Raw genomic sequence first — 15,123 nt, 5'->3', positions numbered from 1 at the left:
AGTTTCATGGCAAAGATAAACATTGCATGCCGCACTGGAGATGCTAATCTTGATTTTTAATCATACCTGTGTGAATCTGCTTTTTTGTCACACAAAATCTGGTACCGATTATATTCAAAGTATGTCTGACCTCTTATTAAGGTATCATTCATAGTTTACTAAAAGTATATGTAGAAGTACTATAAAGAGTATAAATACAGTAGCTAGACATTTCAGAAACCATTTATTTTCTGTGATTTACAGAGGGTATAATGGTCTGTACTGTTGAATTTTATTTTCAGACTACAAAAACTTACTAGGCTATGAAAATATGTACCTAGATGATGTTTATTTCTTTTTTCTAAACTAGTGAAACCTGATGTGAAAACATTAATGCAAGCTTAACCCTTGTTTGCAGTTTCTTTTCTTCTTTTGTTATGTCACCTGGAAATTATATATTCAGTGGCAGATTTTATTTGCTTTTTTAAAGTGTCATTTACTACTTAAAAAAAGGTTTGGGTGAACCTGTGTTCCCTGAAACAAAATAGCCCATTGCTGGGCTAGTGGCTGCTACTTTGTCCAAAAGTGAACTGCTGATAGAAGAATGCTGCCAATTTCACAAGTCTCTTGAAAATGGTGACCTTAAAGAAGCCAAAGCAAATGAAACTTAAATATTCAGTGCTTCTTTATATGTCAATATTGACAGTTCCTGGTGTTTAAATGTTTTCTGACCCTTTCATTTTAAAACAAATTTCAGAATTTAATAACCTTGTGTGGCATTTTCAAGGGAAGAACACATTATGAATATTATTATGTGTAGAGCTTTGAACTATAAAAGTTCTCTGATAAAAGTTCATCAGTAATCTAAATATTTGACAGGAAATATAAAATTTGTGAATGAAACCAGGGGTTTTTTTTACCCATAGACTAGTAAAGGCATACTGATGTATCTAGTTGGCTTTGTTAACTGGTCCCTTCAATATAGTTTGTTAATGCAACCAAATGCAGTTAAATACAGAATAAGGAATTCAGACCATGCCAATGACTGCAAGATTTCCATCTTTGTAGTGACCCACACCAGATGTAAGCGTTGTGTGAACAGTCAGTCCCAGGTGTGTCATACTGTAGCTGAAGAAGTTAGTGTGAACTTGTAAGTGTTTCTACAGGTTACCCCAGCCTCCTTTCACTTTGCCCCCTTCTTCCACTCTTCACGAACGCTCATAAGGTGGGATTTACAACTAAAAGGGCACATGTGTAGTTCAAATGCAGGACTGTTACCAGTTTGGCAGGCTTATCAAACCATAAAGCACTCGCATCAGTTGGACACCAGCTTTCCAACTGCGTTATTTTTGTAATAGGAAGAATAATCAAAATGACCTGAAAGAAAATGAAGGAAAAAACATTTTTAGTAAAAATATGTACAGATGTTATTTGGTGTTTTAAAATTGAGCAAACTGTGAAGAGAAGAGCACAGTGGGCAGCTTAGTTGGCTAGAAGGCTATGTCCAGTATTAAAAGTATATTCTCAGAGAAACTTTATGGAAAGATCAGACAGCAGAAGTCTCAATATCCAATATTTAGTGAGTTACTTCATTGCAGGAGCCAAAGTAGTGTGATTTATGTTTATACATATATAAAATTTTTTTCAACTTGTGGATGCATTGAGAATCACAGGAATTATTAGGTAAATTTGCTTGCCTTTCATGGGAATCTTTCCCCAAATGTGAACCATTCTAGACCAACTTACATTTAAATGTAAGTTAAGTATCATTAATAAAGCCCAGATTTCTAGCTTTTACAGTTTCCCTGCTCTTACAGATGTTTGTCAGAGTCTTGCTATTGACAATCGTAAAACGGTTTGTGTATGAAGTCAATGAGTAAGTATCTTTGCTTAGTCTGGATTAAAAAATTTTCTGCAAAAATGTACATTGTATAAAAATTTCCAGAATTGTGTCCTTTTTATTGTATACTTTTTGTTTTATCGGCTTTATATTTTGTCACCTTGCACAAAGCACTGTTAAATTGCAGCAAATTTTTGTTTTCCCTTGGCAATGACTTCTGGGTCTTGGGATTTGAAGCTTCCTCATATACCTGCTAGTTTTGCATGAGCTTACCTTTGCAAGGATGCTGGCTTGCCACTTGAGGTCACTACTTTCCTCCTTGTCAAAGATCTGCTGTTCATAATTTACTTGCACATTTGCTGTGGCTGCAGTACTGAACTTGCTATGGTTGCTGGCATTCAAAAATGAGTTAGGAATCCAGTAAGTTTCTGAAAAGACAATTCCTGTTGTGGTTACATAGGCAAATTGTATACGCTTGCTTAAAGAGGGAAGACACTTAAAATATGTTTAGAGGTACGACTGTAAAACATGAAAACATTTGGCGTTTTAAGTTACAGCTGTAATGTGAAAAATCCAAATTCTTTTTGAAAAGAGATTGAGTCAATCAGCAGTTGTAACTATTAGAATCTTCATTTACATCTGATTCTCCATGCTGTTATGCAGAAAGTACTTTTTTTTAATGACAGCTATTAAATATCTCATCTTAAAACACTGGAAGATACCTATTCCTTGGAGAACACAAGTATTACTGTATATTTTAGACTTTAAAGTGTTAGAGTGACAGAAGGACTCTATTTGGGTCCTACACCACGTAGATTGTGCGAAGCTGCAGGACTCCTAGGGTGGCTTCCACATGGGAGCTACCTGCTTTCTCTAGTGGATTGTGTGTGATACTTTTGTACTTACCTGGCGCTATTAGCGCATGGATGTTAAATCTTTAAGTAGGGTTAGATATAATACTTTTTCAAAGAGCTAAGCTGTAGGTTGTTCAGACTATCAGTAAAGTAACTAGTCTGCTCGCCATGATCTACCTGCTTGGCACGTTCAGAGGAAAAAAGGAAAGTGTATGTTTTGAGGAAACCGAGTATTCCAGTTCAGTTGATCAGAAGTAAATGTAACTAGGTGTATTCAGCATGCACCATTTGTGACAGGCAGCCTACGGAGCACTTCAAGAGCAGCAAATACTGTGGATAAGCATGCGCTCCACGCTTATCTCAAACTGCATATTTCCTCAGCATTGCCCAAATTGCACTGCCTGAAGTTCTTTTCAGTGATCCAGTGCACGGAATTGTTTAGCTATTGAGTCTCTGTTTCCCAGAGTCTCCATTGAGAAGGAAGGAATTTGAGATATATATCTATTTTAAATCCTTTCCATATCATCCCACATCTCTGACTTGCAAGTGGCGTAAATAATGATGGGGGAAGAAACTTAGTGCCATGTGCAGTAGCATATTTAAATCCGAATGAATTAGGGCAAACTGAATTCAAAATCATAAATATGAAGGAAGCTGTTTTTCATTTTGTGTGGTATAACAAAAACACTGATTCAGTAAAAAATGGCGTAATAGAATATTTGTGGACAGAAACATTCTGGCCGGTGGTCTGCCTCACTAAATTCCTAGGAATTGTGCTCATTTTTAAACATCTTACTGTGCTTAATTGGCTGTTCTTGGGTATGCCTTAAAAAAGTTTATAGCAAGACCGTGTGCTAGAAGTTGAATAAGAGTTGCATACTGCCACATGCTTTTTTGCATTAGATTCTAGTTGGTAAAAGGAATAACTTTTTTTTTATTCTTAATAGCCACAGCCAGCATTTTATCATGTTTATAAACACTTTAATTCCTTTTTGCTGTTTGTTGAAAATGACAGGTTTTAGTTAGTTATTAAGACTAAAATGAATAGATCACCTGGTCATAGTTTCAGAATGAAGATAAAACACATGATGAACTTCTTTTATAGTTCACAAAATATTGTGAATTTTGTACTGACTGAAGGATAGGAAAGGCGATGGCAATTATTATGTGCCATCAAGTCTAGAAAAGGATTGACTAATATTAGTAGGATTCTAATTGTTCTTCCCCTACCTTCTTTAGAGTGATCATCACCAATTTATTGATAGGATTACTGAGCTTCCTTACTCAGGATCAGGATCTTTATGCACAGCTGTTCCCCCATCTTTCTTCCTTCTCACTACGGAAATATGCCTTGCTAGTGCAGTCAGTTTTATGCTGGTATAAAACTCCATACGCTGAGGTGAGCAGAGATGATTATTCATACACTGTCATTTTAAGAAGCTTTTGTGTAGGCAAAGCTTTATTTCATTGACTACTTTCCTCCTTCCCCTTTAAATATGCTGCGGTGAAAATACGCTGAGTCGATGCGTTCCTTCTGGCAATAGGTAATTCTCTCCTTGCCAAGATTCTGCAGCTCTTGGAACATTGGCTTCTCTCTTGGTAACTGGTAGGTAGTGAGGTCATTTCAAGGCAGTATCAGCCCTTGAACATTACTAGAAAAAAAGGCAAGAAGTAGGAGCAAAAATAAAGTAAAAAAACAACTTATGTCATGCTGTCTACATGCTGGCAGCTGATAATTCTTAGTGTGTTATGTCTTCATTTTAAGTTTGAGTCCTCCTGCATACCCTTTTGAAGAGAAAAAACCCAGACATCTCTTAAAATGGCTTATGTTTGCATAACTGAAAAATACAATTTGTTTATATGATGATCACACTTAGACAAAGATTTATGCTTTTATATAGCATTGAACATTTTTTTTAAAACCTTTAAAATGCAAAGTTTAGTTTTGCTAGGTCAAATATGACAGTTTAATTTTCATCTTTGTATCTAATCTTGCACTCACATTGCTGTAGCATGTTTGCTAGGTGGCTTGTTCTCCCTTTGGTGTATTTTTTTTTTTTTTTGCCTTTGTGGGCTTTTTGCCCTGCAAGAAGCTTTATTCTTACAGAATCTGCGCATTTTGCACTGCAAAATTTCTGACACACTCCTCTGTAACTCTTTGCCATTAAGAGCAAGCACCATTTAAAAAAAACCCACCACTTCCAGAGTCATAACAGCTTTTTGAGTGTTTTATTCACTCTGTTTCTTGATGCTTCACAAGTGGATGCAATTCTGAAATTCCCAGTAATTTAGTTTTCTTACCTTCTTAGACAAATATAACACTTCTTGTCTTTCAACAGCTCTGCAAAGGCAGAAAAATTTGCCTCGTGCTGCCTTCAAAACCAAACAGTTTCTTCAAACTCCATCTACAAAAGGAGGTAATTAACATACAGCCTCTTAACAAGCTCCAGCAAATCTCAGATAATTGTTCACCTGCATTAAATCTCACATATTCTAGATTAATAAAATTGCTGTTGCATGTCGAGATTAACCAAGTGGTCCTTGCTGTATGAAAGTTAACTTTTTGGTCTAAACATTAAAAACACAACCCTGCATTATATAGGAGAAAGAGTATTTATTACACTGAATTTTGAGATAAAATCCAAGGATTGGTGACTTCTAGCATTAATCAAGACATCTGGATTAGAAAAGTAGACTCCTATCCAAATGTAGTCCTAATGAATATGGATTCAGGAATTTTTTAAATTGTAAAATACAGTTTTTATAACAAAAGTTGTAAATTTTTTTCTTCTTTGGATTGTGCAAAAATATATGCAGGCAAGTGAGAATATCATCCTTTGTGCTGGAAACAAAAGCTAACGAGTTTATCCTTGAAAAGACGAGTATAGAATGTTAACTCGTTTTGCGCATACCTGTGCACGTGCTTGCACTTTTGTTTTCCTCTCAAAACTGGAAGATTAACCCCAACAGACAGTATTTTAGATTTGTATTTTTTTCCTCAAGGAACTAGAGACTATTGTATATTATATTCTAGTTTGCCAACGGCTGGAGTTGGCTTCTTTTTGAGAAAAAAATGAAATATATTGAGTCTCTAATCCAGTTAGACAATTTTTCAACTAATTTTTAACTAATTCTGGCAGCCTTCTACATGACGCTGCCTCAATTTCACTACTAAGATAAAACAAGTTCATCATTTTGATTTTAAGCATAGATGGTCCTGTTGTCTATTACAATCTAGAAGATCTTATTTTAAAGATCATATTTCACTTCAGACCAATTAATAAGCTCTATATATGCAAGAATCCTTTAAGGATGGTAAGAGTCCTTCATGCAGATACTGAGGGTGGCTGCCAAAATGCATGCGTTTCTCTCAGTGGTTCAACAATGCTAAGTTCTTTGAGTCAACTTCTTTCCATGCAGAAAGTTTTAGCAAAGTATAATGACTGAAACAGATTCACATGGCTTAATAGGATGTCTCTAACAGTCTTTGCAATATTTCATACCAAATAGAGAAAAGTTCTTTCAATGTTCTGCTTTGGCATAAGACCACCATCTTGATCCCTCTGCAAAGCTTTCCGTGCTGTCTTTCCGGTTGGCCATGCCTTTACCTTCATCTGGATGTCTGGAATGCTTATTAGGTCAATGGCCTAGGCTAGAGCTGTGGAAATACACAGAAAACTAACTTCTCTTTGAGTTTATATTATGTGTAAAATGTTACTAAGCCTTAGAGAATGAGGAACCGAGCTTGTTGCACCGCTAGTTAATGTATTCCAGTTTATAGTTTCTGTCATCTCTCACTGCAAATGAGGACCCAACATGTCCTTTTAAGTTACTTGCTGCTTTACAGTCCTTGATGTGTTGATTTTCTTCCTTCTGATCTGAGATTCTCAAGAGTATGGAAGCATTATGCAGTAATGAAACAAGACTTTTGTTTCAATAAACAACTATAAGCAACACTTGATTTTAGTTTCTTAAAATACTGTTCATCACACAGCTTGACACCTTTCACAGACAGGCGCTGGCTTTTTTTTTACCATTTTGTGTAAAAACAGTTCAAAATACTTTCAAATAACTAACTCTTTACCTAACTGTAACAGATTTGTTAAGGGTTGTACAGCAATCCAGTATCAATCAGATCACTGAATCATAGAATGGTTTGGGTCATCTGGTCCAACCCCCTGCAATGACCAAGGACATCTTCAACTAGATCAGGTTGCTCAGAGCCCTGTCCAACCTGGCCTTGAATGTTTCCAGGCATGGGGCATCTACCACTTCTCTGGGCAACCTGTGCCAGTGTTTCACCGTCCTCATCATAAAGAATTTCTTCCTTATATGTAGTCTGAATCTACCTTCTTTTAGTTTAAAGCCATTACCCCTTTTCCTATCCAACAGGCCCTGATAAAAAGTTTGTCCCTGTCTTTCTTGTAAGTCCCCTTTAAGTACCGAAAGGCTGCAATAAGGTCTCCCCAGAGCCTTCTCTTCTCCAGGTTGAGCAACCCCAGCTCTCTCAGCCTGTTCTCATAGGAGAGGTGCTCCAGCCCTCTGATCATCTCATGGCCTCCTCTGGACCTGCTCCAACAGGTCCATGTCTTCCCTGTACTGAGATGACAGAACAGTTTATTGATTCCCATCATTTTACCTCTTTTGTTCTCTTGTATCTTTCTGAATCATCTCATCGCGATGGTTATGATTTAACGACTGTGTTAGAATTGATTCTGGTTTCAGGTCTATGTGCAGCAGGTGGCCTTGGGGTGCAAGACAGATAAGGTTGTAGTTTCACAGCATCCTACTTTGCCGGGTAGGGGACCTCTTGCTCCCTGCCCGCAATCCAGGAGAGAATCCAGAGAGTGTGGGAAGTCTAAATGTTGTGACTGTACAGTGCCATTTATTTTTATTGTTGCCAGATATTTTAATTGTAGTTGGTTCTAGTTGTTTAATTTCTAAGGAGATAGTTGCATGCACTTAAGCACTAACCTTACACGTTTAAGTGATTTTATTAAACATGGATCAGCTCAATACTATCAAATAGCCCTTTGACTAAGGCAGTACCTCACTCTTTGTGATTCTGTCTTACAATTAGGACACACTGAGTTTTATTAAATATCCAAAACTGCTCTAAGACAAAATTCTTTATACGTAGAGCAGAATTATTAGGCGGTTTGCCAGAGATTGCATCACGTGGACTGCTTTGGAGATCACATCACATTGGAGGACAATTCATCCCTTTATGTACCAGAATGAATACAGCTCTCAGCAATGTCTGCAATGCTGTGCTGACAGGAAACGTTTTATGAATTGACAGCTCAAGTTGGAAGCGTGGTAAAATATGGTCAGCAGAAAACTGGAGAGAACGGAGAGGACTAATTTACTGGATGCTTACTTTTCCTCGGAAAGTGACAAGCTTTCTTCATTTACAACTTTTCATTGCTTACATTCTGTACCTAAAAACCTCTTCCCCGTGGTGCCTGTAAGAGGCCCAAAGCTGTATTCAGTTTTTATACACTGGCATTGCTCCGTTGGTCAGTTGTTAACATGATGCTATATTTGTGTTCCAAGCAAGTGTTGTAGTAAGTTTAGTGATAAAAGTTCCCTATGTTTACGCTGTAGAATCACTTGGAAACTCTGCAGATTCGATTGCACCAATGTTACAGGCAATGTCACATTTTAAAAACTTATAATATGTAATCTGTCTTAGTCCTAGGAGCACTTTGCTGCTCTTGTCCAGTCATTCTGCTGTTAATGCTTTCCTTAATCCATCTGCTGGCTTGATGCCAAGGTTTTTATTTTAAGGATTCTTATTTATTCTCCTCACTACTTACCAAGTGTCATGTATTGTTGACATCTCTGCCACCTTTATCAGCTTTTCCTATGGGCGGCTTCATGCTGTATGTGATATCACTATCAGCACAAAGGCCCTCTTGCATAATCCAGAAAGGAATCAAATCCAGCTCACGTCTGTAATAAGGCACATATTAATCTTCCTAGATATCCCCTATAAGAAACAGCTTCAAAATACAACCTGAACACCACTTCCTCTGTACCCCATTTAGGATGCCACGTTTCTGTCATAACTCGTCTCTTTTCTCACCCCTCATGCTCTTAGAGGACCTATCTTCTAAGATGATAATAAAAGTGATGTGAAGGACCATCTTCTTTATGTACAACATCTGTCAAAGAGGATGCAACTTTGGTCTCTGTATAAAAAGGGTGTATTTAGCGGAGGAAAGAGTAGTTCATGCAAATTCACTAAATGTAAATGTGATTTTGTTTTACTTTCCTGGTTGATTTGATTGTCCCATGTTGATTGTTGCTGCCCACCCAATCCATTTGAAAAGCTGGTGAAATTCCATTTAAGAATTAAAATGATGGATTAGTTTAAGTTTTCTTTTTAGTGAAAATTATGCATAATTTGAAAATATTTCTCATACTTGTGAAGCATTGTGCTTAAGGTTTGGCATTATCAAAGAACTGTTGAATATTCTGACCAATTAAGCTTTCCCAGAAAGGACTTGATATAGACTTCACAGAGTATCTGAATACAGATACTAGTTATACTGATAATTTAGATAATGTTTGGAAGAAGGAGGCTATAAATTGTTACAGTTGTCTGGTTTAAATTTCATAGCGGCACCTTCTTAGGTGCTGTGGGTTGTCTGACCTATCTTTTTTTTCCCCATCAGCCAATAAGTCTGGGATGTGACTACATATTCAGGTGAATTCTAATTCCGTGGTTTTGGTTAAAACGAACAGCATAAAAGAAACACTGAGATGCTCTGCGCTCAGAATTTCATCACTGAAGGCTAATATATACTTTGAATCTATTTAAAGAGTGTATCACACTAGAATACTGTATTCTTCAACATGTTCTTTCAGGGTTGGGAATTAGGTTCACATGTTTCTGAAGCATCTAAATTTCTTTTTAACAAATATGTTCTCCTGTATTTCTTTTGACTTGACTGATACAACGGTTAGAGCCTTACTAGCATTATTTATAAATCCAGATTAACAAATATTTGTAGTAAGCAAATGGGACGTTAGAGTTACGATATCAAAAATACATGACAAAGAGGACATCTGAATTCCTGTTTCTCATTGCTGCTTGATTGGCTGTATTCATCATACATTCCATATTGTTTGAATATTCACCTAAAGTAAGTTCCTGGTTTTAATTTCAGTTATACTGTAACTTAAGCTTGAAAGTAACTTATGTATTTTATTTTCCAGTACCTTCTTCAAGTAAATTCCGCTCACCTGCAGCACCGTCTCCCCTAGCTCTCCGACAACCAGTGAAAGCATTTAGTAACCATGGACCCGGTTCAGTTGCTTCTCCAGAAGCTGCGCAGCTGACACACAGTACTTCTTTACCAGGGCCTCTTGCAGCCCAGAGTTCAGGCCTGCCGAGCCCTGCCAGCAGCATTAACAGCACTACTCTTACCAGACCGGCAGGGACAGCAGGGATGAGGAGTGGTTTGCCCAGACCCAGTGCCCCTTCCACAGGGGGCATCCCAGTGCCTCGTAGCAAACTTGCACAGCCTGTTCGCAGGTGAGTATGTGACAGGCAGTCTTAGTTTGAAGTTTTCATAATTGATTTTGTATATCATGTATTTGTGTTGCTCCTTCCTGCAATTCTTATTTTGATCTCGAGGTCTTTAGAATGGAAATGGAGACCTCCGCGTGAAGTATTTGCCTATGTTTCCAAAATAGCTTTGAAGCAAAACTGAGAGAAAGATAAAAGTGTCTTAATCTGGGCTGAGAAGGCCGTAAGAATTTGTCTGCATGTGGTAAAAAGTTACCAAAGTATAGCTGGCAAGTGAAAATTCATTTGTACCTCTGAGTGACAGATTCTGAAGTCAGAACTATTTTGCTCTCATAATCCGTAAGTCAAGCAGTGGTACCACAGTGAGAACGGTTTCTTTCCTTGGTCAGCTAGAAACTGTAGGAGGGAAGACACGTGCAGACAGAGGAGGCATCCATAGCATTTGCTAAACTTAAAGTAAAAATGAATGCAGGTAAACCGCAGGACAAAACAGAACTTTCAGCTTAAATGTAACCTCTGTGCTAGCACCCAGCTGTAGAAATTGCTTAATGTCAGAGTGTTTTGGAAAACAACCACAAGAGAGAGCAAGCATTAACTGGAAAGGCTACATGGACAGTTTGTCTTCAGGAGAATCACAAGGAAGTGATAGATAATTTAGAATATGTGCTCTTAATGCCACCCTAACGCGGATTTTCACTGAAGGGGTCAAGTGGAAGCCAGCTGACATAAAGAAGCAGTCATCCATGAGAAATATTAAGAATCTCCCTAAACAGAAAGGATAAACAGTTGGTCTACAGTACAGTAAAAAAGATAAAACAGCTGTAAATAGCAAAGTGGAGGAGTTCTGTTCTGCAGTGAGTGCTGGGCAGGGGAATGTCAAGGGACTGTCACGGTATTGACTGGTTTGCAGTCCGAGTCTGCGCTGTCAGCAGTACAAAACTTCGTGTAATAAAAAGCAGTTGGTTTTGACAGGAAGTTCTTAATAGTAGCACGATGTGGTTGTCCAAATCACAACATGTTTTACAGAAAAATGTTTCACTTTTTAAACTTACACAGCTGGTTTTTTGGAAAGTTTATGTACATAACGCAGTATCTGTACGCAATGCAATAATGAAGTATCTATGAATGTCAAGATTTTGATGTAAGCAAAATGTAATACTCTAAACAAGGATTTCCCTGTTTATAATCACTGAAAAAAAGTCACCTATTTTTAGGTGGCAGCAGATTAAGTTTGTATTCTCACGGAGTATAATAGCAAAAAGCTTTCTGTCTATTTATATAGGTGTTTTTCTGATGTGGTAGTTGCCAAGATACAACACACAGAACCTGAAACTAGAAATACTTTAAGGTTTATCTTAAGTAGACTTGATTGCAGAGAAGTGAATGAGTCGTGTATATTTCAATTATTTATAAAATGTTTAAATTTGTGTGTATTTTATCTGAAGACTTTGGCTGTTATGTATGAAAGTGAAAACTATCTCATTTTAGATCATTACCCACTCCCAAAACCTATGGCAACGTGAAAGACGAGAGTTGGAAAGATGGCTGCTACTGAACTGCAAAGCTTAACGCAGAGTTCCGGTGATCATGGATGCTTCCTCACCAGGCTAAAAACAGCTTGATTATACAAACTGTTCAGATGTGACTTTTGGGATTTGTAAGAATTCCAGACCTCTCTGTCTCTAATTAGCACAAACTGGCAGAGATTATAAAGCAGCACTTTAATGACATCTAACATCAGATGTTTGGTGGTCATACAATCACTTCTATATTAAATTGCTATCAGTTCTAGGGTTTTTTTTCTTGCTTGCTAAAAACGTATCAATATGAGCATTTATGACAGTGGCCAATGTCTGGGCAAAAACCTAACGAATGCCAAAGAAATGCCCATCTTGAAAAACAGCAAGTATGACAGTCAACTTACATTGTCCAAAACTTCATTTTCAGCCTCTTTTAATTCAGCAGAAAGATTGGTGAATACGTACTATTGAAGTAAGACTACGTTAATCAGAGCTAATATTCTGATTGCAGACTGCTACAGTGGTAGTGAAACATTACTTTTAACAGTTGTATGAGATTCTCATTGGGGAAAGTGGTACGTACGTCCTTCAGAAAGGATCAGAAGTTACCCTGGAGGATTAAGCAGAACAGTAAGTGGTAGCCATGGCTTTTATTAACATTAAAAATTTGAATGTAGCAGACACACACAAATGCAATAGTATAGATTGCATCTTTCCTATGTTGATTTATCAGCTTTATGTGCTCTCATATGTTTGATCGCCAAAAGGGCTTAGTATCAGTTGTACAATCTTTCTAACCTTAAAGTTCCTGGCTCAGGAAAGATGGCCTTTGCTACTGTAGCCACATTTTTAACACATGGCTCGCTATTTGGGGAAAACTTTTTTTTTTTATAGCAGGTTTCCTTACAAAGGAAAGAGCAAGTCGTAATGTTAATTTGTTCTAATACCATACCACCATGCTTGCGGCCTGGAGCAACTGTAAATGCTGAGAGTTAAGGAGAAGGAAACACAACTATGCACTTGTAACATACAAATTTTAAGGTAATGAGTTGACTCTTGATGCCAAATGATATTCATTTAGGTGATGTTCCATGGTATGAGGGAGTTTTCTGTATCCTATTTTTTTACTTTCATCCATTTCTTAAATTGGTTTATTTTAAATTGTAAATATTTTTACAGAAGATATTGCCCATGTAAGTGTGTTGAAGTATGTACTTTGCCTTACATATGTGTATCTTACATTACTGGTAACAGAATATGAAACCTGCTATGTCTGTTTACAAGCTATTAAATTCCTCTGGTGGCTCTGACTTATTCTAACACATTTTGCTCAGAACAACTCTATTCATATATTTAGCATTTGAACCATTGTTTTCTGGTTTGGAAGATGCCATGCAAACATATGTAACTAAAGTTGTATTGGGTGGGACTAGTTAAATGGAAGGGATTTTGTTTGAAGCTTTTTCAGTATTTTGGATGTACAGTTGATGAAGTAAGAGAATGTGAATGGTATATCCTTTGTGCAATGACTGACGAACACTACAAGTTGGATTGGACGGTAGGTAGCCTTCAGCCCCATTAGTATCTGAGTTTGGAACTGCTGGTGTATTTTGACTCCCACCACTAAGAGCATAACTAACCCTGAAATTCTAGCACTTGAATTTTAGGCCAGCATTAACATATTCCTGGATGAAAAGCCATGCAATACTACTTGACTTGGAAGAAGCCAAATAGGAAGGAGTGGAGACTAATTTGCAGCTCTAATTATAGAATCATAGAATTGTTAGGGTTGGAAGGGACCTTAAAGATCATCTAGTTCCAACCCCCCTGCCATGGGCAGGGACACCTCCCACGTGATCAGGTTGCTCAGAGCCCCGTCCAGCCTGGCCTTAAAAACTTCCAGGGATGGGGCTTCCACCACCTCTCTGAGCAACCTGTTCCAGTGTCTCACCACCCTCATGGTGAGGTGACTCATGGTGACTCAAGCAAACTTTGGGTTGATGAATGACTTCGCGCTCCAGACCAAGATCTGTGCTGAGACTTTGAAGTTGGGGTATCAAATATACTGTAATTCAGTAAGATTTCAGCAGGGATAAAGAAACTACCTTGCACCAGTAGACCAGTACATACCACTAATCTAGTCTCGTGTCGCTCACTGGCACAGGTAGTGGATGTCCGTATCTCATGTCACTATTAAGCAGAAGAGAGGAGTAGATCAAATGCGCATATTCTCACTAAAGCCTGAATTTGAACATTTCAGCATTTTACGAAGCAATGCTGCAGTCTTCATTGGAAAAAAAAAAAAAGGTGAATTTTAATTGGTAGATTTTATCAAACACTTGATTGACTTTTAAATTTTGAAAGTCAGTTTAGATGATGATATTGGGGGTTTTACTATGGCTGCATCAAACTGTTGTGTATGTTTCCTTAAGTTAAGTAATTCATCACTTGGGTAAGTTCATCTTAAGTTTTTATAAGGATTCTTTTCTCTGCTGTTCTCCCCTGAAATACAGCGAATGACTTCCTGAAAAGACAGCCTGTCTGTTTACTAGCAAGCCTTTGTGCATTACCAGTTTATTGATATCAGGAAATCATGGGGCTCTGTGTTTAGAGATTTACTGCAGAAGTGTGGAAATATGGATTTGATAAACTAGTGCCTATGATTTACTTAACTTATGTTTGATATAGTAGTAAGGGTTTTATGAATGTGGATTACTTTTTGTGCCAACAGCTCAGAATTGTTGTATGTGTGTAGGCAGAAGGACTTGTTCTGCTTCCAAAGTTATTTAATTTTTTTGTGTTTGAATGTTTTTGTAAGTGTTAAAAGTGTAAAAAAAAAAAATATATAAAAAATATTCTTACCACAAAACACTTTTCTGGATCGTTATTTTTATAACAAATTGGTTTTAAAAGCTTTCAGAAATTTAGAGGGTATTTTTATAGGGCTTTTTTTGTTGGTTGGGTTGTTTTTCAAGAATCATATTCACTTTTCCAGAAGTTACCAACATCAGCTTCTGCCCCCTGTGATTCATGAGCAGAGTACAACGCTGTGTTTGGGTGAACGGTGTGATTTCGTTGCCAGACTGAGGTGCGCTTGTGTTGTGCCTCTGCTTGGGAAGGACAACGCGTAATTCAGAGTCATGTGAAAAACCATATTCTGAATTTTCATCCAGAGCGATTTGTTTGTGCAATTCTGTGTACACAAACTGCCTTTCTACTTCCACAGGATTTGTGCTGGCGTCAACCCACCACATGAAACATTTTTTTCATTTTGAAAATTCCAGAATTTATGCAGGAAATTGAGCAATGTAAAAGCGTAGCGAGTAAGCCACCTTTGAATTGTGAAGTACACATCTAGCTCGTATATGAATGCCTCTATCTTTTGGCTCACGT

At 37.5% G+C, this 15,123-nt stretch overlaps 1 protein-coding gene across 2 annotated transcripts in view; it reads left to right on the top strand.

Moving 5' to 3' along the window:
• SLAIN2 (SLAIN motif family member 2) overlaps positions 1-14,599 on the top strand; it is a 38,322-nt gene extending 23,723 nt beyond the window's left edge. The window contains exons 7-9 of one of the 2 annotated variants that reach the window (XM_054204239.1): positions 5,013-5,090; positions 9,898-10,216; positions 11,699-14,599. In XM_054204239.1, coding sequence (XP_054060214.1) covers positions 5,013-5,090; positions 9,898-10,216; positions 11,699-11,765 — 464 coding nt within the window. In that variant the 3' untranslated portion in view covers positions 11,766-14,599. The remainder of the gene's footprint in view (positions 1-5,012; positions 5,091-9,897; positions 10,217-11,698) is intronic. The other variant, XM_054204240.1, reaches the window with a different exon arrangement.
• Positions 14,600-15,123: the final 524 nt, after the last annotated feature.

This window comes from Rissa tridactyla, chromosome 5 (genome assembly GCF_028500815.1).
Source record: "Rissa tridactyla isolate bRisTri1 chromosome 5, bRisTri1.patW.cur.20221130, whole genome shotgun sequence".
NCBI lineage: Eukaryota > Metazoa > Chordata > Aves > Charadriiformes > Laridae > Rissa > Rissa tridactyla.
Note: the sequence above shows the minus strand (reverse complement) of the source record. Positions and strands in the feature narration are given on the sequence as shown.